General features: G+C 39.9%; 1 protein-coding gene across 2 annotated transcripts in view; it reads right to left on the bottom strand.

The window, feature by feature from the left end:
• LOC124269114 overlaps positions 1 to 25286 on the bottom strand; it is a 64213-nt gene that overhangs the window by 8415 nt on the left and 30512 nt on the right. For both annotated transcript variants that reach the window (XM_046704132.1, XM_046704131.1), the window contains one exon: positions 1415 to 1465. In XM_046704132.1, coding sequence (XP_046560088.1) covers positions 1415 to 1465 — 51 coding nt within the window. The remainder of the gene's footprint in view (positions 1 to 1414; positions 1466 to 25286) is intronic.

Genomic DNA, 25286 nt, shown 5'->3' with positions numbered 1-25286 from the left:
GACTATTGCTAAAAGCGGCGTAAAACCCAACTCACTCACTCACTCATAGTTATTTGGTATTGTTTTGGTAAATGACCAATTAACTCAGGTCAGTTACCGGAGTTAAAAGGCAACGCTGCGAGGTGTATCTTGTAAAACAATAAACTTTGCATAGATTGTCTAACCAATTTTTGGACGACCTCATCGATTGACTACATAACCTAATGGATATTAGCAGTTATGAATATGCCATTTGCTAGTGTACCGTAGAGTCTGAACCATTACTATAATTACAAAGTATTGATCTTTGCTCTTCAGGGCAAGCGCGGAAACACCTCGTTGCTGAAGTAGCTGTCTCCATCACGTGAGGGGCCAGAGTTGCGTCCCTTGGGCACACCAGGTTTCGAAACCTTCTCCGATAATGTTACGGGGTTTATACAAAGGTGGTACGTGAAGGATGCACCACTTCGGGATTTTCTCCCACACTGAGCAGGTCTGCTGTTGTATACACTCTACTGGAATTCTGTTCAAAGAGGTGTAAAACCAATTCACTCATTGTTGATAAAACCTTACTTACACATGTATAGAAATGCGTTGACGCGTTTAGTTTATAAGAAATTGTTCAAGTAAACATATCTCTTGAGTTCTAACTGCAAGTTAGCACCAAATATTTACCCTGATCTTAATCACAATGGTTTAGAGATTCTTGACCCCAACACCCGTCTCCCTGACCTGGTCAGTGTTTATAATCACAAGCATCGACGGGCACATTATCTCCCAGTAACTATGTGGACACTGTCAAGAATGTCCGTAAACCATAAACTGGACTCAGTGCTAAATAACCTATAATCGAACGATAAATTACTTCCGATAATCAATCAGTACAGACAATGACAATTTCGCAAATCCAAGTGTTGTCAAGGGAAACAGCATTCGTGACCGACTCGTGTTGTTCCGGGACAAGTTGAGAAGCGACTCTTGCCACCCTCATAGCCATTTTATGACTGGGTTCTCTCTAAGTGCAAACGGGCAAAGCGGGAATAATTGTCAACCCTTGGGACCACTTTCGACGTATATTTTCTCCACTTAATTAATATATCGCGGATGCTATTTAAAACACATCGGATTTAATTGCATTTACAGCATGACTGAAAACAATTAGCAGTTCCGTTGGGTCTTTTTAATGAAAAATCCAAAACTAGTCTTGCAGGATGTTTTTAATTTATGTACTTGAAGCGACTCCTCGTGAAAGGAAGTGTTTTCTTGTCGGTTACGGAAAGGGGCGGGTAGTGACGAATTAGGTTGAGCTGCATTTCGGCGTCTCCCGGAATGAACCGGAATGATACGAGTGGATCCGAATGCACATTCTTGACTGGTGTTGAGTACAACCATCTAATATCGGTGGACCAAAGTAACATCAGAAAGGAATACTCACTCGGAATTCCTGCCGACTCACACCAGCCAACCACAGCCACTGTTAGCCACACTGAAATGTCAAAAAGTCAAATGTTACACAGGTCGATACGTCCATGCCAAGTGCCACGTCTGAAACGAAGACATAATTATATCAAAATTTCTAATCTAATCATCGCGATCTGGTTAGTGATCATATTGACGCTTGTGATGATCCGTCGGTTAATTGCCTGGGATCTACGTTTGCTGCTTCAATAATTCAGGGCTTCTGTCAACGTGCAGTAAGTAATCCATCACAAGGTTGAATCTGGATTAAATTTGCGGTCTATTTCGGGGACGATGTTTACGTATTCATTGTTGTTGATTTGATATGTTAGTGGTTTGTCTGAACGCCTTTTTTGCCCCCTGACGAAAGAACATATCACTGGTACTTAGTTACGATTCAACAAATCATATGACTGCATCCAGATGAAAATCACGAAATCATAACTTTTGTAGACAGGCACAGCCGGTAAAAATTAGATGATGATGATGATGATGATTACAATAATAATGATGATGGTGAAGACGACGGTTGTTATTATCTCATATCTTCATCATCATCGCCACCACCCCCACCACCATCATCATCATCATCATCATCAGCGTCATCATCATCATCATCATCATCATCATCATCATCATCATCATCATCATCATCATCATCATCATCATCATCATCATCATCATCATCATCTCCTTCTTCTACTTCTTCCTCCTCCTCCTCCTCCTCCCCTCATCATCATCATCATCATCAAATCCCTAGGACAATATATTTTGTTAACAAACTTTTAAAAACATTGAATTCAAAGTTATATTCATGTTATGTATCGAACTAAGAACACTGTTTACTTGGCAAGTCTAGATAAACACCATTAGCTTAAAAGTGGAAAAGAGCAACTTTAAACATGCGATAAATCGTTCGCTAATGCTTTCATTGAAATGCAAAAGACTGTTGTGGAAACGGCATCTTTTGAAAAAAGTGTTGGTATAAATTATCCTCTAAACTAAAATCACTTCATGAATATTCATTGGCATTTTCAGCCCAGCCGTGTTACCGGCAGCACTTAATGGTCAAGCCAGGAGCACGCTCAGATACCGGAATACCAAGCCAGCGACAATGTCACGTAAATTTCCTCATATATTTAACGATCAAATCTATTTTGAAAATATCCAAGGTCTCGCGGTTTTTATGAGTCTGGGATGTTTCTTACGGGGAAAAAGACTTTATTGACTTGAAGTCCCCAATAAAACGCAAATCGCATTTCCACGTAACGCAATAAACACGAAAAAACAGCCAGGTCCGATCAATCGATGGTGAAATCTAGCCAAGCTTCAAAATCTCCAAAAATACTCAAAAAAGGCTTTCAAGTGACACGCAAAACCTCCTGGAACACAAAAACAATCTCGTCAGTTATATAAATTGCTGTTTTTTCTAATTTTAACTTTGATGATTTTGATACATTTTGCTAACCGAGATATTCTGAGCAAGGAAATTGTCCCAGCTTTTCAAACATGACGGAGCACTACTTGTGATCTTATCTAAATACAGAGCTAACGTGCCTTTTCTGGATATCATCAATCATAATTATTAGAAAATATTTACATTGATAACCGAATTAGCCATGTAAAGAAACCCTGAAGGTTGAGACTGTTGTCAATCAAAGGCACGATGCGAGGATATTGTTATACTTCAAAAAGAACAAAAAGGATTTTTTAAACTAATTGTATTGCAGGAGCGGATATTTTTATTACTTCCTGAAACAACCAGACTCTCAAGTGAATACTAACCTCATTCAATTGTTAATTAGTATAAACATGATTGACGCTTTTTGAAATTGACTGGGCATACGTTAAAGAAATGTTTTGACTGTCTTTACACTTGGTTGAACGTGCTCCATTTGGCAAAAGGAAATTTGCCAAGACTTTTGCAGAGTATTATGGATTACAGTAAGCCCAAGAAGTGGACCAGTTATAGGGTTTCTGCTTTGTTACGGTCTATTTAGTCTGTCGTACAGACCCTGAAGCAAATATATCCAAGAAAGCCCACACAAGTCTAGAAAATGTGGCAAGTCAAGATTTCCTCAGCTTCAAAAATGAAGAAAGTCTCAGGGCTCCTTTTTATTATATATTATTTTTTTTTACTATGAACTTTTTTTCAGTAAAATATGTTCATTTCAGAGACTAGTTGTTAGTCTAGGTCTTATTCTACTTACACGTGTGTCCAAGTTGAAAAGTAGCATAACTTCAAATGTGAATGTATGTTCATATCTACTTTCCATATTGTTCGTGGAAAGGTATTTAATAGACAATCATTTGCTTCATGACCCATAAACAATTTCTATACTGTTTTATTCCATTAATCACCCAGGTCTCTACAGAGTGAGTGAGTGAGTTTGGTTCAACGTCACTGTGAACATTATTCCTGTTTTATAAGATCGCTGTGGTTTGATGTTGCAGAAATGCCGACATGATGTCTGTCTCAGACGGCTACCACTTTGGTGGGACTCTGACAGAAGGTGTGGTTCTGACAAGAAGAAAAGTGAGTGAGTGAGTTGTGTTTTGCGCCTGTTTCAGCAATATTCCAGCAACATCACGGCGGACGACAACAGAAATGAGCTTCACACAATGTATTATCTGTGGGGAATCGAACGCGGGTCTTCGGCGTGATGAGCGAACGCTTTAACCACTGGGCTACCCGCCGCCCCAAACAACAAGAAAGAGGAAACAGGGGCGAAGAGAGATTCAATCATGATTGAATGAGTGAGTATGGTTTTACGCAATATTCCAGTTCAATAACGGCGGGGGACACCAGAAATGGGCTTCACATATTGTATCCCTGCAGGGAATAGAGCCTCGACCTTTGGCGTGGCGTGACGAGCGGACGATTTAACCATTTGGCTATCGATGATGGGTCTGCATATATATGTATCATTGGAGTCCGTCATATGCAAAATTTAGCCATAACAACATTGTTTGGCCGATCTTTTGCTTTGTGAGAGACTCATTTCGAGCTAATGTTTGGTACATAAATTACAGTGACTAAAACGAATACAAATTGTCAAGGTACTTACACAACCAAGATTCAGACAACCCTGCCATGTAGGGACTGAGTGAGTGAGTGAGTTTAGTTTTATGCGACACTCAGCAATATATATATGGAGGCGGTCTGTAAATAATCGAGTCTGGACCAAACATTCCTTGGATCAACAGCAAGAGCATCAGTCTACGCAATTGGGACACGGTGACATGTGTCAACCAAGTCAACGAGCCTGGCCATCCGATCCCGTTAGTCGCCTCTTACAACAAGCATGGGTTGCTGAAGACCAATTATAACCCGGACCGACCCCTGTCATGTATGACGTTGAGATGTTAATGAGCGAATGCTGGAACCACAAGGTCCACAACCTAGGGAAGCCTTTGGGAGCGTGTGATGTGTGTTGAGCTGATAAACAGCCACCTGGGGTGTTGTTTGCCCAGCCCTCAACAAACAACAGCAGCCTGACGTGTTGTGTGAACAACCATCAACGGATAGCAACGGCCTGATTTGACCCTATCTTTATGTTTCCTAATTCATTAAGGCTACGATCCATAACCTATGATTTTATGGGGCATATTTGATTTATAGTTCAAGACTGGCCTGGTACATTAACAGATTCTAAGAACTGACATATTATCACGGAACAATAATACATATTATCAAGTTTATTATGACGAAACCTTACAGCATAACAACCAAGGAGTGATATTAACAAAGATCTCACATAATTGAGGTTTGTGCTGTTACATTGCACTTTTATTATTTTATTGATCTGCAAGACGAACAGCTTTATTATGCGAATGAACAGAACACCAATATAACGACATTTGCTATCCATCTTATTGGCATTCAAAATAAAGGATTAATGTTAATAAACTTATTGCAAAGTTATTCCTTTGTACCATGTGGTGTATCAGTGCCACCAGCTTCCATTCCTGAGCATACTGCTACTCCTTAATATTCCACTAGGGTTGTAGACAAAGCACAAGATTATGCGCACCTTTGAATAGAGACACTTAAATACCTATTACGCATAGGAACATCATTGGAATATATTGGATATCATTCTTGTGTTTAAAGGTGTCTTGAAAACGTGTATAAAACGGGGTAGAAGGAAGTAAATACTTGAAAATATGTTTGACCAAAACGTTGCAAATATTGTTAAAACGTTACTGGTCTTGAAACAGCAGCTCAAACACCTCTGACATACTTCCGACAAAACTCAAATACATGTACATCACTGTCGAGTTAAAGAAGTTTAGATTTAAAACATACTTTCCAAAATTCAAATACTTCACTGTCGAGTAAAAAATTTACAATGTAAAAATATAATAGTCTTTAACAGATGTGTACCTTCAAAATAGGCATTGTTATCTATCATTGTACAAGAAACTCTCAACTTATGCTCTCTTTAACAGTTTCTGTAGAAAGCCATACGTATACAATGTAACACTAAAATCCTTTGGAACTGCACTTGCCAAATTCAGATGCAGCTCAAACGAACAATTATCGAGAAAACATATAACTTGTCAGTTTTACGATTATACACTATAGAAATGTAAAAACTGTAATTTTTACTGATATGTTCTATGTACGTTGATCTGTCAAGTAACAATGTATTAACGAAATCTCTGTAAATGTATTGCATGCTGTGAACCTATGATATTCAAAGCATGTTACCATGTTAAAGTACGATGTCTTTCAGTGGCATTTAGAACTTGTACATAGACGTCCAAGATATTTTTATGGATTAAATGAAAAAAGAAAAATATCTTAGACATGTAAACGTAGATACACTGATTACGATTGCACATGTACTGAAGGCCTATGGTCTTTGAGAATTATGAATAAACAGATTAGTAAACAGTTTCTGTTTACCTCAATTTTTCCGCCATCACACTTGGGCGTGCATTATATTTTGAGGGCAGTTTACCAAACAGATACGCATTGCCAAGATTTCATGGACATACAATCCGTAATATTATTGATGGGTGTAGAAATATCGCAAGCTCTTAACACGACTGACCTTAACCTTTGATTATCTGAGTTGTATGCCTCCATCAAATCTTCTCCGTCAATGTTATCTCCGGTTCGTAATTAACTTTCCACAATGGAACAAAATGTGAAAATATGATCTCTCGGAGAGTAACCTTTTCAAACGTAAGCCTTCGTGTTGGGCCACAGTACGCGCCTTTTGTTATTTCTGTTAATAAATGTAACATGTTCGTGAGCAGAGTCGTTGTACGAGACTAAATCTCCTGCTGCATCAGAACAAAGTTCGAGTCGACTTTGCCCCGAGAGTGTTTCTTCTTAAAATATATCACCTTGGCTGCCTGATGATAATGGGCGCATGGCCGATTACTCGAGCTTCCATTGATGTTTAAATAAGCTTTGGGAAGTAATTAGACTAAAGTTTGCGTCTAATGTGCCCCAAATGAGCGTGGTTTGATACAGACGTCGTGTTGTCTATTAATGTCCGGAGAGAGACAAAAACAACCCATGATCTGAAAATCGGTGATGTTACCGTTATTACAACAATGTCCACTGCAAATACTACTGTGTTCACTGTTAATACAATTACGTATCTTTTTTAATACAAGTATATTTACTCTTAATGCAACTATGCGTTCTCTGAATGCAACTATGTTTACTTTACATACAATTGTGTCATTGCTAATACAATTATGTTTACTGTTAATACAATTGTGTTTACTTTTTAAACAACTATGTTCACTGTTAACAGAGTGAGTGAGTGAGTGGTGTTACGCCGCTTTTAGCAATATCCCAGCAATATCACGGGACACCGAGAATGGGCTTCAGACAATGCGCTGTCAATAGAACTAGGTTCACTGCTTATGCGACCAATTTCACAACAAAATTCATTACTAATGCTGCCATAGTCATTGATAATACCACCATATTTACTAACTGTACAACTATAGTTACTGTTAATGTTACCATGTTCACTGCCAATTCAATCCTATTCAAAATGACATGTTTGTTTTGATTAGAATCATGTCTGGTGCTAAGATAAATGTCTTTGTTTATGTTAAAACCGCTATTACGTTACCAACTTCCCAAATTTAAATAAAATAGAGCATTGAAACCGTTCATCCCGTCCAGCATCGGCTTTTGAAATGAGAAATAATATTTTTACATACAAATCTCATCTTTACCTGTATATCTACATAGTTGTTGTTATATTAATCATAACTGTTTTACCTGCATATTTTTAATCTGTGTTCAATAATGTATTTTACAGTACATTTACCTGTGAAAACGCTCTTTTATTTATCTTATTTATCTTATATTAATATGTGCGCTCTGTGATGATGTACAGCAAATTCCCAGGGTATTTAAGTTTGTTTTCTTCTTCTTTTATCTAATACAATACACAGTGATCATAAACTGAATATATCTATCCACTGAACACCATATATATGTTGCCTGAACAACAATCACACTTGTACAATCATCACCGTGACGTGACGACTTGCTTATTCAGCTTACTTATGAATTGCCTATCCTGCTCGATGTTCTAATCACCACACGGTCGATAAGCATGACCATGTCTTGTCAGCGTGACAATCCCGACCCTGTAATCGATTTAATATCTCAACTCCCTGGGGATCAAGTCTTGCAGCCATTTAGGCGCACCAAGTTAATGTGGCTCTCCCATCCTTACGAGGTACCCATTCACAGCAGGGTGGACAGGGACACATGTCACAGTTCTTGTACAAGTGTACGTTTACGAAACGTTTACATTTACGAATATTCGCAACTAGGTGTTTGCACGTATTCATGTGGCCACCATGTGGTCATTACCAACAGATTTGTGGGGTCTTCTAAGTGCACAGTACTGTACACTAGGGTTGTAACAACACTGAAAGAGTCTGCACACAAAGTTGACGCCAAGGTTTTTACACTCGGTCACAGGTGTGCTCGATCCCGGCACCTTAAGCTCGCAGGATCACTAGCCTGGTGCCTTAGATCGCTCGCCCACCGCGCCCCCGAATCATATGATGCCTGGGAAACACGAGTACACTTCTGAGGCCTGGATCACATCAGACCTCCTTCCTATTGTAACCTTACACGCCGTGCTACAGGTGGAATTCTGTCTAATGTCAGATACAAAGCCCAACTTACTTGACACTCACAAACATGATAATAGTCCAGGAGGAGAATCTCAAAAGGGGCCGAGAAATAAGATTTCGTAGCCTCCCCAGTACTGTATTAAACATTAGACACCAAATGAGTTGTTTGGATTTCATATCAGTACAAATTTAGTCCTCCACTAAGTATATGTAGTTATACTACAATGGCGGCCATTTTGGCGGCCATTTTGAGTTCTGGGTAATATGTAAACATTCCTAATAACATGCCGTCACTCTAGAAGTATAGAGAAAACAAAAACAACTTGTTTAAGTAACAAAAATAATGTTAACTGCCATTAAATAAATCACCATCACACATTTCCATGAAAAGTCGGAGAATCGCAAAAATACCCCTGTCTCAAAGAATAAGCTGTAAAACATTAAATTACCACGATATGACCATACAAAATAATTGATAATCATGAACTGGCATATCGATTATTTTCTCACATATGTGTGTGTTATGGATGGAAATGACGGATACATGATAACGAACTGTGTTTATCATATTTATTCTACTCTATTTACACTCACAACACGCATGCCTCTTACAAGTATGCCTGTGCCTGGATATCTCAAACTCATAAATATTTAATCTGAAGTGAAATAATGTTTGCAAACTTTAAATCTAAAGTAAAAATAACGTTTTTCAAGAGCAACGTCAGGAAATAATTATAACAGACAACTGAGCACGTTCACATCCACCCACTTGTACTGGCATTGCCCAAAACCACGACTGTACAAGTCATTGAAACACAAATAGCCTTTGGCATTCACAACAGTGTGATAAAAGAAGAAAACATGATCTGTTACATGCTGGTAGTTTTCTATTTCTGTTAACAATGACAGAAAAACAGATCCTGATACCAAATAAGGACATTTTCCCAAGGACTCTAGAATGTAACTTTCGCAGTTATCCTTCTCTTGACATTCATGTCGTCGAAGGTTCTATTCTGGTCACAAGGTTTCAATTATGTTCAGTCTTCTGTTAGTAATTGACAAATTAAGATAAAACATTCTAGGATAACGGGATATATTTAGATTAATAGTTGTGATCCAAAATTGGAATGCCAAAAGAGGACTGCAAAGACACAATGGTTTCTTAGCGTTAAGCCCGCCTTCATCGGTGTTGATTAATGCCTCCATTGAAAGCAAACTTGATAATGATGTGCAATTGTTCCTGCTTCTGTACCATGTGAGATTCCCTACATTCCCATCGTCAATAGCGTGTCCGATCGGCAACCAAGAGTTAACAAAACCTCCCATAGGGGAAGTGATTACTATCTCTATATTCCAAACGAATTGAGCAAACAATACAAGTGACAAAGTGACAGAATCTAGCACCTCAAGCTTTTATTTGGGAGAGAGTTATCAAGTCAAAAAAATCGAATATAGTCCACGATTATGTACCAAGAGAGACCATCTCCATGTCCATCCATTGGTCTTTATGTATTTGACACAATACCATCATGTCCGTTAATCAAAAGGAAGAATTCCCGTTAGATTGGTACATTCCTTCTAATGTCCAGCAACCGACTTAGTTTGCCAGTTTATGGGAGGGACAGGAGCTTGGTACTTTAATTCTAAAGACTGTAACATTCTGTCATTAGGTTTGAAGTCGGGCAGGATAGAACATCTAACAAGCTCTGGCCTTTATGTTCCTCCTGGGGCATGAGCAGGACGTGGGCAAGGCTTCCCACGATAGGTTGTTATAACGTCCCCGAAGGGGAAATGTCTCCCCCGACCTTAGAGATACTGTGTATTCCATCATTGCCCAGTGCCTCAGGATTTATAAGGACGCTGGAATAACACTATGATGATGACCTAGATAATCTGGTTAAGCCGGAGACTCGATATCTTTGCAATATGAGCTATAGGAGGTATTGGGGACAAAGTTAACGCCAACTGAATTTGGTGGAAATAGTCGCGGCTGTGCATGCAAGGGCATGCGGATTATTGGAGGTCGGGGAAGAGTCACATGGTGGGGCGCATTATTTTTATAATCGTATGTGTTTGCGAAGATTGATATTTTCTTTCTTATTAACGTATTGGACAATTTGCATGATAAAATTTCAGGATTACATTATTGAATATTTTGTTTTAAAAATATGCCCTATTAAATAATCACAAAACAAACAAAACCAGAAAATATACTAAAAACAAAATGTAACCCAAAAAACTAAACGATAACAAGAATAAGGGGAACGAAATTTTAGCTTAGATTTATGACTTTCGACAAGTTCAGAAATAATGGGACGGGAGACCGTATCTCCAGCATTACAAGAGATAGTCATAAGTATACTCATGCCCGTTTCGTAGCTACTTCCAAATAACGTTGTTTGTATGTTCAACAACACTGAACTCGTATAATTGTCATACATATACTATTCACACTTTGCTATGGATCGAATCATGGATTCAACAGAAAACTATGATGTGGGTCCAAATTTGATTTAAATATCTAAGCTTATAGTAAGCATGGATCCTTGGTTTCAGTATGTCATTTTATCTTGTGGAAACCATACCTGCTATTGACAGGTGCTGTGTACTTGTCAATGACTCATTCCATGATTTGCAAAATGGCTGATTGGTGCCATGAAAACCAGTTAGTGGTTACTCATGTATCAAGTGCAAAATTCTAGATTAAAGTGACTGTTTGCCCAAAGAGGGGTTACCATATTATTGTTTATCTAGTTGTAATGAATACAATTTGAAATTATGAATCTACGTTAAGTAAAGTTCTGATTTTGTGTGATCCTTAGCAAAGTGTGAGTAGTATAATTCATGTTGACTACAGCCGCAGCCAAGTCAGAGTTAAAACAAGAATTATGTCCAGACGATAGGACCTCGTTACCGATCTTTAGCGAGCCATTGATATATTTTCAACGTCATTTTACCTTGTGTGCTCAATTGAATCTGTTATTTTCAGTCATCGGCGTTCTATCTTTACATAAACTGAGGCTTGGGTTTAAAGTCAGTCTACTCTGAAAATATCACAAAAATATTTCGGTAACTTGGTATTTATACCTTTATGCAGATATTTATAATCTCTGACACAATGGTTTCTATGCCGTTCACGTCATTGGGTTCGTTAAAAAGTATGACAAGCGTATTACTCTCATGTCGGACAAGATGGCTGATAGACAAAGGAGCTGTCTCAATTTTCCAAGGACTTTTCGTGATTAGAATGAAACTGCTGAACCTTCTGCCTCTAAGCAAAGATAGCAAAAATAGTTAATATAAACACGACCAAGGACAATGGCAGTGACTGCTGCTGCTGGAAATAGCATGTTACGACCTTGGCCCTTCAGTAGTGCATCTCAATCCAATTTTCAAGATTTGTAACGGCAACAACATTGTTAACGTCTCACGTACAGGGGATATTCCATGAGATGAAGTCGTTCGTTCAATTTTGTCCCCAGCTTTTACTACCATGTAACTTGGGCAATATTTTTCCATTTACTTGTTTAAGGTCACACTCGGCAATACTTCAGTTATAAATGTATTTTGTGTCCGAACTGGACAAACCTGTGATTGGTATCATGAGCAATGGTCCACGCCATCGGGGCATAGACTCGATCATCCAATCAATTTGTTTTGTTTTTCAAATTCATTATATTAATTTTATAATCGTATACAAGAGATAGTCATAAGTATACTCATGCCCGTTTCGTAGCTACTTCCAAATAACGTTGTTTGTATGTTCAACAACACTGAACTCGTATAATTGTCATACATATACTATTCACACTTTGCTATGGATCGAATCATGGATTCAACAGAAAACTATGATGTGGGTCCAAATTTGATTTAAATATCTAAGCTTATAGTAAGCATGGATCCTTGGTTTCAGTATGTCATTTTATCTTGTGGAAACCATACCTGCTATTGACAGGTGCTGTGTACTTGTCAATGACTCATTCCATGATTTGCAAAATGGCTGATTGGTGCCATGAAAACCAGTTAGTGGTTACTCATGTATCAAGTGCAAAATTCTAGATTAAAGTGACTGTTTGCCCAAAGAGGTTACCATATTATTGTTTATCTAGTTGTAATGAATACAATTTGAAATTATGAATCTACGTTAAGTAAAGTTCTGATTTTGTGTGATCCTTAGCAAAGTGTGAGTAGTATAATTCATGTTGACTACAGCCGCAGCCAAGTCAGAGTTAAAACAAGAATTATGTCCAGACGATAGGACCTCGTTACCGATCTTTAGCGAGCCATTGATATATTTTCAACGTCATTTTACCTTGTGTGCTCAATTGAATCTGTTATTTTCAGTCATCGGCGTTCTATCTTTACATAAACTGAGGCTTGGGTTTAAAGTCAGTCTACTCTGAAAATATCACAAAAATATTTCGGTAACTTGGTATTTATACCTTTATGCAGATATTTATAATCTCTGACACAATGGTTTTTATGCCGTTCACGTCATTGGGTTCGTTAAAAAGTATGACAAGCGTATTACTCCCATGTCGGACAAGATGGCTGATAGACAAAGGAGCTGTCTCAATTTTCCAAGGACTTTTCGTGATTAGAATGAAACTGCTGAACCTTCTGCCTCTAAGCAAAGATAGCAAAAATAGTTAATATAAACACGACCAAGGACAATGGCAGTGACTGCTGCTGCTGGAAATAGCATGTTACGACCTTGGCCCTTCAGTAGTGCATCTCAATCCAATTTTCAAGATTTGTAACGGCAACAACATTGTTAACGTCTCACGTACAGGGGATATTCCATGAGATGAAGTCGTTCGTTCAATTTTGTCCCCAGCTTTTACTACCATGTAACTTGGGCAATATTTTTCCATTTACTTGTTTAAGGTCACACTCGGCAATACTTCAGTTATAAATGTATTTTGTGTCCGAACTGGACAAACCTGTGATTGGTATCATGAGCAATGGTCCACGCCATCGGGGCATAGACTCGATCATCCAATCAATTTGTTTTGTTTTTCAAATTCATTATATTAATTTTATAATCGTATTAACCAGTGAATGACTGATTTACAGCAACCGTTACTGCAGGTAAGAGGACCCTGGTGCCTGGTGTTCCTTCTCGGTTTATGTATGTGGTCATATCCGGGTATCGTAGGTCGATGCTCAAGATTATGTGTCAGTCACTTGATTGTCTGGTCCAAAGTAAATTATTTACAAATCCCACCATTTAGTTTGAATAATGCTGAGTGCCGCGTAAAACAACAAAAACACAAACATAACACTAATTCAGTTGACCTACGATACAATTTAACCAGAAATAGCGATTGCTTCGTCAATGCAACATTAAATCCGTTGGTCACCCTCTCCTCTGAGTGCGTTACAATCTAACGTCGCTTCGGCATTATTTCAACCCTATTGCGACTTCACCTCTGACAACAGGCCAATTGCCAGCCTTGCAAAATTCATTCCATTCAAATACACTGTTGTGAACAAATGATACCTTCCTTTAGACCATTATATTATATTTTGAAATAGGACACTCTGTCTATTAAGTCTCTATCAAGAGAACACGATGACGAAAAGCGAATATGACAGATAATAGTTTCTATTGATCATATAATTAACTATGTTATACTTGCGTAGGGACATCTGGTAGGACTTCATCGACTGGTATTCAGAAAGCGCTACTAAAACATGTTATCGAGGGCTAGAGATTGATAAATAGACAATTTGCTGCACCTGAATGGCCTTAAGAACTATCTATCGGGAAGGTTGGTGTGCGTGAACGTTCATTGATTTTCGCTGTTTATTTTTATGCAGATTTTCTGGCAGATGCGTAGGTTATCGGATTTAGGAATGTTTTTCAACAGCTTCGTATATTTTTGCCCTGAAGAGCTCTTGAGCAGGCAGTCATGGGACGGCATTACGGTTATCTCTATCTTGTAATGTTTTTGAAGACAAGTGGCCTCATGGTATCGATCTTGCCAGCGTTAAGTTCTGGGACTATGTGGAAGTGTTGCGATATGATGTTAAGTTACAGCTGTCGAATGGAGAAGAGGATGTAGTTGGATGGGACGAGGCGGCCATGTGTGGAGTATTTGTAGTCATGATCATCTGTCAATCTTGGTGAAAAAGACATTCTTTCAGCAACGGTCGAGTTCTGACCGACGTTCACCTTGAACTTTCAATATACTTCAGTGAGATAGTACGTGTATCGACATATAGGCATACGTATTGTTTAGTGATAGTTATTTTGGATATTCTTTTTCCGTACTAAATATTATGCCCAAACAACATTATTAGCCCGGTCAGTTAATCACTGAGCATTCTCGGATCCCTTGGGAGTATATAACTCTGCCTGTGAAGTGCCTGGAGGTTAATAGCCACATGACCATCTCATCCTACCGGGTACCCATTCACTGCTAAGTGAACAAATGGATGTTTGAGCAAACATGTCTAAGGAAGCATGCTTCAGTGTCGGGCAGGGCACTGTGCTGACGTAAACGGTCACACATCCAACTACTCGCTGCCACTTATGCCGCTTGACTCCATCTGATATGGGACCTGTGCACTGGCACAAGATCACAGGCCACGATGTGCTTAAACACAACAGATGCAGTTGACTATATCCAACCGTGTTCTCTTGAATACAGTCTTTCAAATCAAGAATGTGCGTCCCTGAAGAGTTGACACGGACTACCAATTGCTTTGGGCCTATCAGTTCGTTGATTGACGGTTCCACTGCTTAATCCTAAGAGCAGCTGCCATTTTCAAATGTAAACGCTTAGAGTATCTGTTTCCTGGTTTCAAGATAAACTTGCTCTGATGAACTGACCCGTGTACGGTTATATTCATTTGCAGATACCCCAATACATATTCGTATTCTAAGACAGGTAGTAATGGTGGTAGTTGTAGTAGTAGTAGTAGTAGTAGTAGTAGTAGTAGTAGTAGTAGTAGTAGTAGTAGTAGTAGTAGTAGTTGTTGTTGTTTTTTGTTGTAGTAGTAGTAGTTGTTGTTGTTGTTGTACAAGGTACTGTAAAGGTAATGTTGACACACAACTTGTTAACGTTGGAAGACACCTCTGACCCATGGCAAAGAAGCCAGCGGCCACTCATCATGATACCGTACAGAACATTATCCCAGCCGATAGCCAACTAATGAAGATTTAGGCACAATTTCCCCCGACTTGACTAATGAAGATTTACGTGTAATTCTAAACCAGCCAACAAGCCGATTCCACGGCACAGTAAAATGTCACCGTGTTCAATAACATGACGCAAAATTTATCTGTCCAGTTGATGACAACGAATGGCGGGAACCACGTCATAGAGATGGCTTGTTTGTAGCGTCTATTGATTACTCAGGCAGTGAGATTTGTCCTGCGTTGCGATGCCGCTCTCCTAAAGCCGTAAACAACTAACGACGTCTGCAACAATTAGGCACGATGCTGCCATCGTCACAGCTGCCATCTTCTTCCCACTGACCTACATAAGCTACAAAGCTGATGTCGTCCAAATGACACCCCGCACGACAGTTCATTCAAAAACGGACTTGTGAATATGCATGTATTTCAAACTAATTGCTCACAGATATTGAATCTGTAATGAATTGGCGTAAACTAAAAGCTAGTTGAAGGTGTAATGCGTTTTACTACAGTCGTATGAGGTATTTTGCTGTCAGAGATTAGGATAATATATTGTCGTCTTGCTTTCTTGGTGTTGCTGAAATGTAATGGAGACTATTTTCCCTCTGAAATTGGCGCCTGTTTGAACTGCTTTCAAATGGATACAAATGATTAATGAAAATCGACATCTGCATCGATAAGCTGTCGTAATTCGTTGTCTACATTACTCAACACTAAATATGCCATTACGTCCAGTTTATCGGAAAAACAGAGATGTACCGATTACTAATTGTCGTCTGCTTCCATGATAGTAATCCCCAGTTTCGTCAACACGGCGGGAGTAGGCGGTGAAAAGCAGAGGGATGTTCCTATCCGAATCAATAGCCAGCATGATGGGTGCATCCATCTTGCCATACCAGGAGCAGACGACAGAATTTATGGCAACTGATTTCTGAAACGGGCTTGTTCAATTTGGTAAGATGGGTCCCTCACGCTGACCCATACCATCTCAAGAGTGACGATATTAATCTTACTTGGGCAGTTAGATGTGTGAATGTCCTGTGCTCGACTTGACCAATGACCGACTTCATTCATTCTCTCTCGTCTGCAGTGACCGCCATTTCGGGGAATGGCATTGTTCGCCTGGAAGTCTCCTACGGTGATTCTTATGGGACATATTTGAAGGATGTTGGTTCAACGGACCATTATCTTTGATTGCGGTAGCAGTAAACGACAACGGCTCGGAGAATAAAGCGTCGTTATATACAGGAAGATCTAATCGAAACAATTCAATGGACACAAGTAAATAACCCGCTCATCAAAGTCAGCTACTTTAAGATGGTACACGGTCGATGTTACTGTGAGTTCAAACAATAAATCTTCGACGCTATTACAACAGTTCCGAGATAAAAGCCACTGAAATAAAGCGTATTGTGAAGAGGGGAACGAAAATAGGACTCGTTTCAAACGCGAAAGGTCAGAAGTGGATGGTACTATTTGAGACAAGAGTCAAGTCAATCTCACTGTCGTTGGTGAGATGTCTTTAAAATGTTAAAGGATTCGGAACAGGTGCACAAGTGTAATTTGATGTCGTTGACACAAATGCAATGAACTCATGTACACATGTTGAGTGACACAAACACACGAGAAGAACCAGAGGACACGAAGACCCGTAGAAAACTACAGGGGGGCACATAGAACACTTCGTCTACCTACAGATACCTGTCGTGCTCCTGTAGAACACTACATACAGATGTGTTGAACACCACCTACATGTGACCTGAAGAACACTACAGATGTGTTGAACACCACCTACATGTGACCTGTAGAACACTACCTACAGATGTGTTGAACACCACCTACATGTGACCTGTAGAACACTACCTACAGATGTGTTGAACACCACCTACACGTGACCTGTAGAACACTACAGATTTGTTGAACACTACCTACATGTGACCTGTAGAACACTACAGATGTGTTGAACACTACCTACATGTGACCCGTAGAACACTACAGATGTGTTGAACACTACCTACATGTGACCTGAAGAACACTACCTACAGATGTGTTGAACACCAACTACAGATGTGTTGTTGAACACCACCTTCATGTGACCTGTAGAACACTACCTACAGATGTGTTGAACACCAACTACATGTGACCTGTAGAACACTACCTACAGATGTGTTGAACACCACCTACATGTGACCTGTAGAACACTACCTACAGATGTGTTGAACACCACCTACATGTGACCTGTAGAACACTACCTACAGATGTGTTGAACACCACCTACATGTGACCTGTAGAACACTACAGATGTGTTGAACACCACCTACATGTGACCTGTAGAACACTACCAACAGATGTGTTGACACCACCTACAGAACACTACCTACAGATGTGTTGAACACCACCTACATGTGACCTGTAGAACACTACAGATGTGTTGAACACCACCTACATGTGACCTGTAGAACACTTCCTACAGATGTGTTGAACACCACCTACATGTGACCTGTAGAACACTACAGATGTGTTGAACACCACCTACATGTGACCTGTAGAACACTACCTACAGATGTGTTGAACACCACCTACATGTGACCTGTAGAACACTACAGATGTGTTGAACACCACCTACATGTGACCTGTAGAACACTACAGATGTGTTGAACACTACCTACATGTGACCTGTAGAACACTACAGATGTGTTGAACACTACCTACATGTGACCTGTAGAACACTACCTACAGATGTGTTGAACACTACCTACATGTGACCTGAAGAACACTACCTACAGATGTGTTGAACACTACCTACATTTGACCTGTAGAACACAACCTACAGATGTGTTGAACACTACCTACATGTGACCTGTAGAACACTACAGATGTGTTGAACACTACCTACATGTGACCCGTAGAACACTACAGATGTGTTGAACACTACCTACATGTGACCTGAAGAACACTACAGATGTGTTGAACACTACCTACATGTGACCTGAAGAACACTACCTACAGATGTGTTGAACACTACCTACATGTGACCTGTAGAACACAACCTACAGATGTGTTGAACACTACCTACATGTGACCTGTAGAACACTACCTACAGATGTGTTGAACACCACCTACATGTGACCTGTAGAACACTACAGATGTGTTGAACACTACCTACATGTGACCTGAAGAACACTACAGATGTGTTGAACACTACCTACATGTGACCTGTAGAACACAACCTACAGATGTGTTGAACACCACCTACATGTGACCTGAAGAACACTACATACAGATGTGTTGAACACTACCTACATGTGACCTGTAGAACACTACCTACAGATGTGTTGAACACCACCTACATGTGACCTGAAGAACACTACCTACAGATGTGTTGAACACTACCTACATGTGACCTGAAGAACACAACCTACAGATGTGTTGAACACCAACTACATGTGACCTGTAGATTACTACAGATGTCCTGTTACATCACTACCTACAGATGACCTATAGACACAGCTCCAGCTACCCGTTTTACTTTTTGTCATTTACGAGGAGACTAAGGACGTACACATGTAAAATCGCTCTCACAGATCTGTGACTAGATCGCGATAATGACATTCGCTTCCAGCCATTTGACACAAGTATCACCAGGTCATCGACAACGTCGGACTGACTTGTAAATCGCTTCCGACAGTATTCCAACAATATCAAGACTCAAGAAATAGGCTTCAAACGTTCTACCAATTTGGCGAATAGAACCTGAATACAAGGCGCTACGACAAACGTTATATCCAATGGGCTACCTTATCACCTTTGTAATGTAGATGGAAGCAATACCCAACTACCTTTTGCTTCATTGAATCAAAATACAAACATCAGAATTTAGCATTTAGTCCACATGTTCATATACATATATGTGCAACTGAACATAGATATCATCAAGCAGGTACCAACTAAATAATAGGGGTGGGTATTGCAAAGAATTTTCATATTGCGATACTATTGCGATGCAAAAGCGTATATTGGATATGTATTGCAATATATTGCAGGGTTTTTAACAAAAAAAAACTACATATAATCGAGTTAATGCTTGATTTATAAAGCAAAAACACAATAAAATCACTATGCTTGATTAAGATTTAATAAAAATGTTTAATCATGACAAAAAACAAATGTAAATAATATTTGGCACAAATTAAAAAAAGGAAAGGAACAACTTAAAAACGGAAATATCCGAAGATTTCCGAGTGTTACGAAGTTTTCCGAATGCATGTCAAAATATCGGTTTTCGATCAGCGTATCGGAATACGTATCGTTTTCATGTCTGAACCGGTAAATACCGATAAACCGGTCATATTGCGCAGCACTACTAAATAAGCAGATACGCAGAGTATAGATACAGAGTGAATACGACAGTTTTCAATGCCAATTGGAACGTTTATGCGGTCATATCAAGTCATGAAAACGTAAAGGGATTGAAGTCGTAAAAGTCCACCACGTCCTTGAAATCCACGGTTAGGTGTTGACAGTCAAACACGATTACCGGCACGAACCTGTGATGTTAGCAGATTCTGTCACGCCTACGGGACGCCACTCTGTCCAGACATCTTCGGCGCCTTGTTCTACAGGGCAAGCAGTACCCCGAGCCCAATGTCACATCGACTGACTGAACATTGAATGCGACAAGCTGATATTCAGAAAGAACCTGCTTGCCATAAATGTCGTAGCCCCGAAGATCAGTACAAAAACAAGCAAGGTTTATCGCCGTTTATGCATCTTTGATGAAGATGCTGTGAGAATGGCGGAAAGATAAACGCCGAAGCCGCTTAGTTTGGAAACACACCCACGTAACCGGGACTGCTTGAGGAGCCGGGGAAGATGGTGGCCTGTATGACGTCATCAGCCCTGGAGGACAAATTAATGTCGACAACTCAAACTGCAGGTCACGTGTTTCAGGTTCCGGTTCAACTCTCACATCCAAATAGGGCGGCCTCTTGGTGCCATGCTTTGTTTGTGGCCATGAAGGATATTTGGTAACGTTTTACAATCGCTAACGTGTGAATGAGATAGGATCAGCATTATGGAATATGCAGGCGTATATAAACAGAAAAGAAGAGATTGTGGGTTGAAGTCAGAGTGCACCAAGCAATGGGCTAGGTGTGAGGGATGTGCACATAGCTGGTAGGCTTAAGAGTGAGAGTGTAGGCCTTAACGAGGTTTCCAATATACTTTTTAGTGGCATCGTGTCTGGGGAAAGAAGGTGATGTAGGTCTGAGACGTTTACTATTTCCTTGAAACCCAGCAACCTGGAAACACATCAAGGCAAATCCAAATTCGTGCCCAAGGCCCACTGGGACTACTTCTGCTACTGCTGCTGCTACTCCTACCTCTGCTGCTGCCAGTGCTACAACTACTACTGCTACCACGACTGGTCCGGGTTAGAATTGATCTTCAATAAACCATGCTTGTCGTTAGAGGCGACTAACGGGATTGGGTTGTCAGGCTTGCTGACTTGGTTGACACATGTCACCATATCCCAATTGCGTAGATCGATGCTCATGCTGTTTATCACTAGGTTGTCTGGTCCAGACTCGATTATTTACAAACCTGTAATATTGCTGGAATATTGCGGCGTAAAGCAACAAACAAAAATGCTGACATACAGTTTATAGGTATGAACACTCACTCACTCACTCACTCACTCACTCACTACTACTACTACTACTATTACTTCTAGTATAGCCGCTACCTTTACTATTGCTGCTACTACTCCTTCTACTACTGCTGGGGCGGTGGGGTAGCCTAGTGGTTAAAGCGTTCGCTCGTCACGCCGAAGGCCCGGGTTCGATTCCCCATATGGGTACAATTTGTGAAGCCCATTTCTGGTGACCCCCGCCGCGATATTGCTGGAATATTGCTATAAACTCAGCCAGTCAGTCTAATACTGCTACTTGTAGAACATGTACTACTGTTACTACGACGACGACTACTACAACTACTACTACTACTACTACTACTACTACTACTACTACTACTACTACTACTACTACTACACCTGAATACATTATAAATTTACAAACAAGCGTTAATAAAGCATGTCTGACACACACAAAATATTACAAAAATATTTAACAGTGTACATGATTTCAGTGCATTTGTGTCACTAACGACATCGATCGATCGAACCAAGACTTCGGTGACATATATATCTGTGGTATATGTGACACATTTCCGATTTCCTATCATCTCGTAAATAATTTCCCCCAAGAATACCTGTCTCCGCAGTAGGCCCAATTTTGATATGTTATGATGACAGAACCTCAGCAGACAGTCGGTGACCATGATTATTAAGTCGGCAGTTCAGAGACAGTCATTTGGGTCCAGAGGCTGCTTGCTACCTCTCTGTATCGTACATACGAGATGCACGGTACTGTCTGTCTTAAAGGTCGCCTCCCTGTATGGAACCTAAGTAGAAGAGGAGCTGAGCATTCTATTATGATCCGTTCTTGTCCAGCTTTGAGTGGTCATCCGTATAAAGGAAAGCCTACTGATGACAAGCGCTCTGTTGAGTGACGGGCAGTGTCATCTGCTGACTACAGATCTGCTGGCTTAAGGTGCTCGTGTTGGAAGCACCTGTCGGGTGTTAGGGTAAGGATGATTGCACGAACAACTGCTACTTTCAGTTTCACAATGTCCATAACACTCTATACGAGCCACTCAGCAATTATCACTTTCGTCACTTCAACCGCTACCCTACCACTGCGTCTGCTGTTGGTACGTCTTCTGTCACTACTACTACTACTAATAACTACTGCTACTACTACTACTACTACTACTACTACTACTACTACTACTACTACTACTACTACTACTGCTGCTGCTGCTGCTGCTACTACTACTACCCGACTACCCGTGAAGATCCGGGTTGGAATTGATCTTCAGCAACCCATGCTTATCGTAAGAGGCGACTAACGGGATCGGGTGGTCAGGCTCGCTGACGTGGTTGACATGTCATCGTATCCCAATTGTGTAGATCGATGCTCATGACGTTGACCACTGGATTGTCTGTTCCAGACTCGATTATCTATAGCACCGCCGGGTTATAGCTGGAATATTGCTGAGTGCGGCGCTCAGCAGCAAACAAACCTTAAAAAAATAATTAACGAACCAATCGATATTTCTTTTCCTCTACTGATGTATGAAATCGATGATTTGAATTTAGTTTCATGATAAAGGCTGAGAGACAGTTAAAAAGTATGAAACCTCATGATAAATACATCACTTGTACCATCCACATTCTGGGGCGATAGAGTGGCCTAGTGGACTAGTCCAGGATTCGGGTTCGATACCCGTACAGGGTATCGTACCTTTTCATTACTGGAATACATAATAACCAACGCGTGACAAAATGTACCTCACTCACGTACAAGCATTTCATTTCCGTGGTAATGAACAACACCTATGTAAATGCCACGTACGTCATATCTAAAACTTGTGTTCTCACTCTAGAGAACAAGGAAACGAATTGCGAAATTCTATGTGTTATGACATCCCTTTACGAATAATTCTCCTTTTGTTTACATATGATATATGAAACACTATCATCAAAGAGAACAAACTTCAAAGAACCTTAAAAATGTGATATTACTCGTAAAGTGTCCCTAATCATTAATCCATAAATCCGTATTCCAGTCTTTGCTTCGATTCACATTTTGCATTAACCATCGAATACTGGTGTCATTGGGAGCGGCCATGCTAGGAAACGTCAGGAAAATTGGTACAATTACGTACAAATCAACAGCGACTATACAGGGTTCCACTGCCTGCAGTAATATTCTGCCCCATCCATCATACAATCAGCTGCTCCAGTCCACACCGCCTTGATTAAACACTTCGCAACAGCGAATTGTCGAACTATAAGTCATTGGTTCAAATGGCTACCACGAGTTGTCTACAGGTTTGACAAGGCCGAAATTATCATTGCTACAAAACCCCATTGGCAGTCCTGGTGATATTGAACCGAATTTATCTTTAGTCGCCGAGTACGAACCCTTTCACTAATTCTGGCACCTATTCAGGTTTTGCGTTTGAAAAAGATATGTTACGTGTATCGGGTTTAAATAACGATTTAATCTTTTCGTAGGTTGCAAGAAAAAAACTAGACCCGATTAGTAGGATGGGCCGGTAGGCTATTAATTTTTTCGACGGCAATTATTTTCAATTTACTGTCACATAAATCACGCCTTAACATTAAAAATAGAAATCTCTCGTCCGAAAGTAAATGTGGATGAAATTACAATGGAGGTATAAATCTTCATGTAGAATATATCGTGCCGAGGTATGTTTCGACCTTTATAAGGCCCACATATGGCCTCTCGTGAAACACTAGTTTACGAGACAAATGTATCTTGAGGTTCTACAATAAACAGTAGGTTGTACTTTGTCAAAGGATTGCAAATTGGTTTCAAATTGAGATCGATTGTCGATTTGGACAAGCAGCTTAATTAGGACCAACAGTTGGGATCACTTTCCGTTTCAGTTCTTTCCAGAATGTTCAATTCACTTTCAACAAAACAAATTATTTTACTTTGAATTTCTACGGATATGACAAAATGCTCTGGGTTTTTTTTATGTTGCCAAGCAATACATCTTATGGTGATGATGACTTTTAAACGGGAACTTAACAAGAAGGATCATAATAATGAACACTGGGATATACCGATTATTCTCAGATTATCCTTAAATTGATTGGTAAGAGCTCAATGACTAAGTCTTCGCATGTTATCGTTTTCTATTGCACAGGTTGATGCTCATGCGATCAGTCACTGGATTGTAGGCTCCTTACTTGATTGGTGCTATACCTCCGTCATACAAATGGAATATTACCGAGAGCGACATTATACAAAATATCCAACAAGTGATTTATGAAGTGTCCATGCCAAATATGAATCCCAATAGGATGCTCACGATGTTGATCATTGGATCGATTGGTCTTTACTTGATTGGTTAATACCGTCGTCATACAGATGGAATATTGCTGAGTGCGACGTTAAACAATCAAGAAAACAAAGTAATGTGATTTATGAAGTGCTCTTGCCAAATATGAATGCAAACAGGAATTCGACTCAGCGACTTACGGAACATAAGCAAACACTTTATCCTATTCAGCAAAAACGCCACCTGAATAGATTCCAACTTCATACCATCCATGTGATGATATCTTCTATCAACGAAATGGATGATGAATTGGACTATTGCCTGCTTCTGCTGAATGTTTGAGTCCAACAGTCAATCAACAGCTCGCTCTTCATACTGAAGACATGTGACAGTGTTCGAAACCAATATAAATAGTGTCAAAACAGACTCCTTCACTACAGCATTGATTTCCTGCATGTATGGATATGGACTCAAGGAACTCTGAATCAGTGTTTGGAAGTATTTGTAATCTCTCCAGTTGCACATATATAGGAATGGTCTCCAGTTGCATTAGGTTAAGCACGTCGGCAGCGGATAGTTAAAGATGATGACTTAAAGATCACGGGCGACGATTTAAAATCGATCGGGATCGTTCCCATTTGAT

This window comes from Haliotis rubra, unplaced genomic scaffold (assembly GCF_003918875.1).
Source record: "Haliotis rubra isolate DU_JTF1 unplaced genomic scaffold, ASM391887v1 Scf142, whole genome shotgun sequence".
In the NCBI taxonomy this organism is placed as follows: Eukaryota; Metazoa; Mollusca; class Gastropoda; order Lepetellida; family Haliotidae; genus Haliotis; species Haliotis rubra.
The sequence above is the reverse complement of the archived record's forward strand: the minus strand, read 5'-3'. Positions and strand labels throughout refer to the sequence as shown.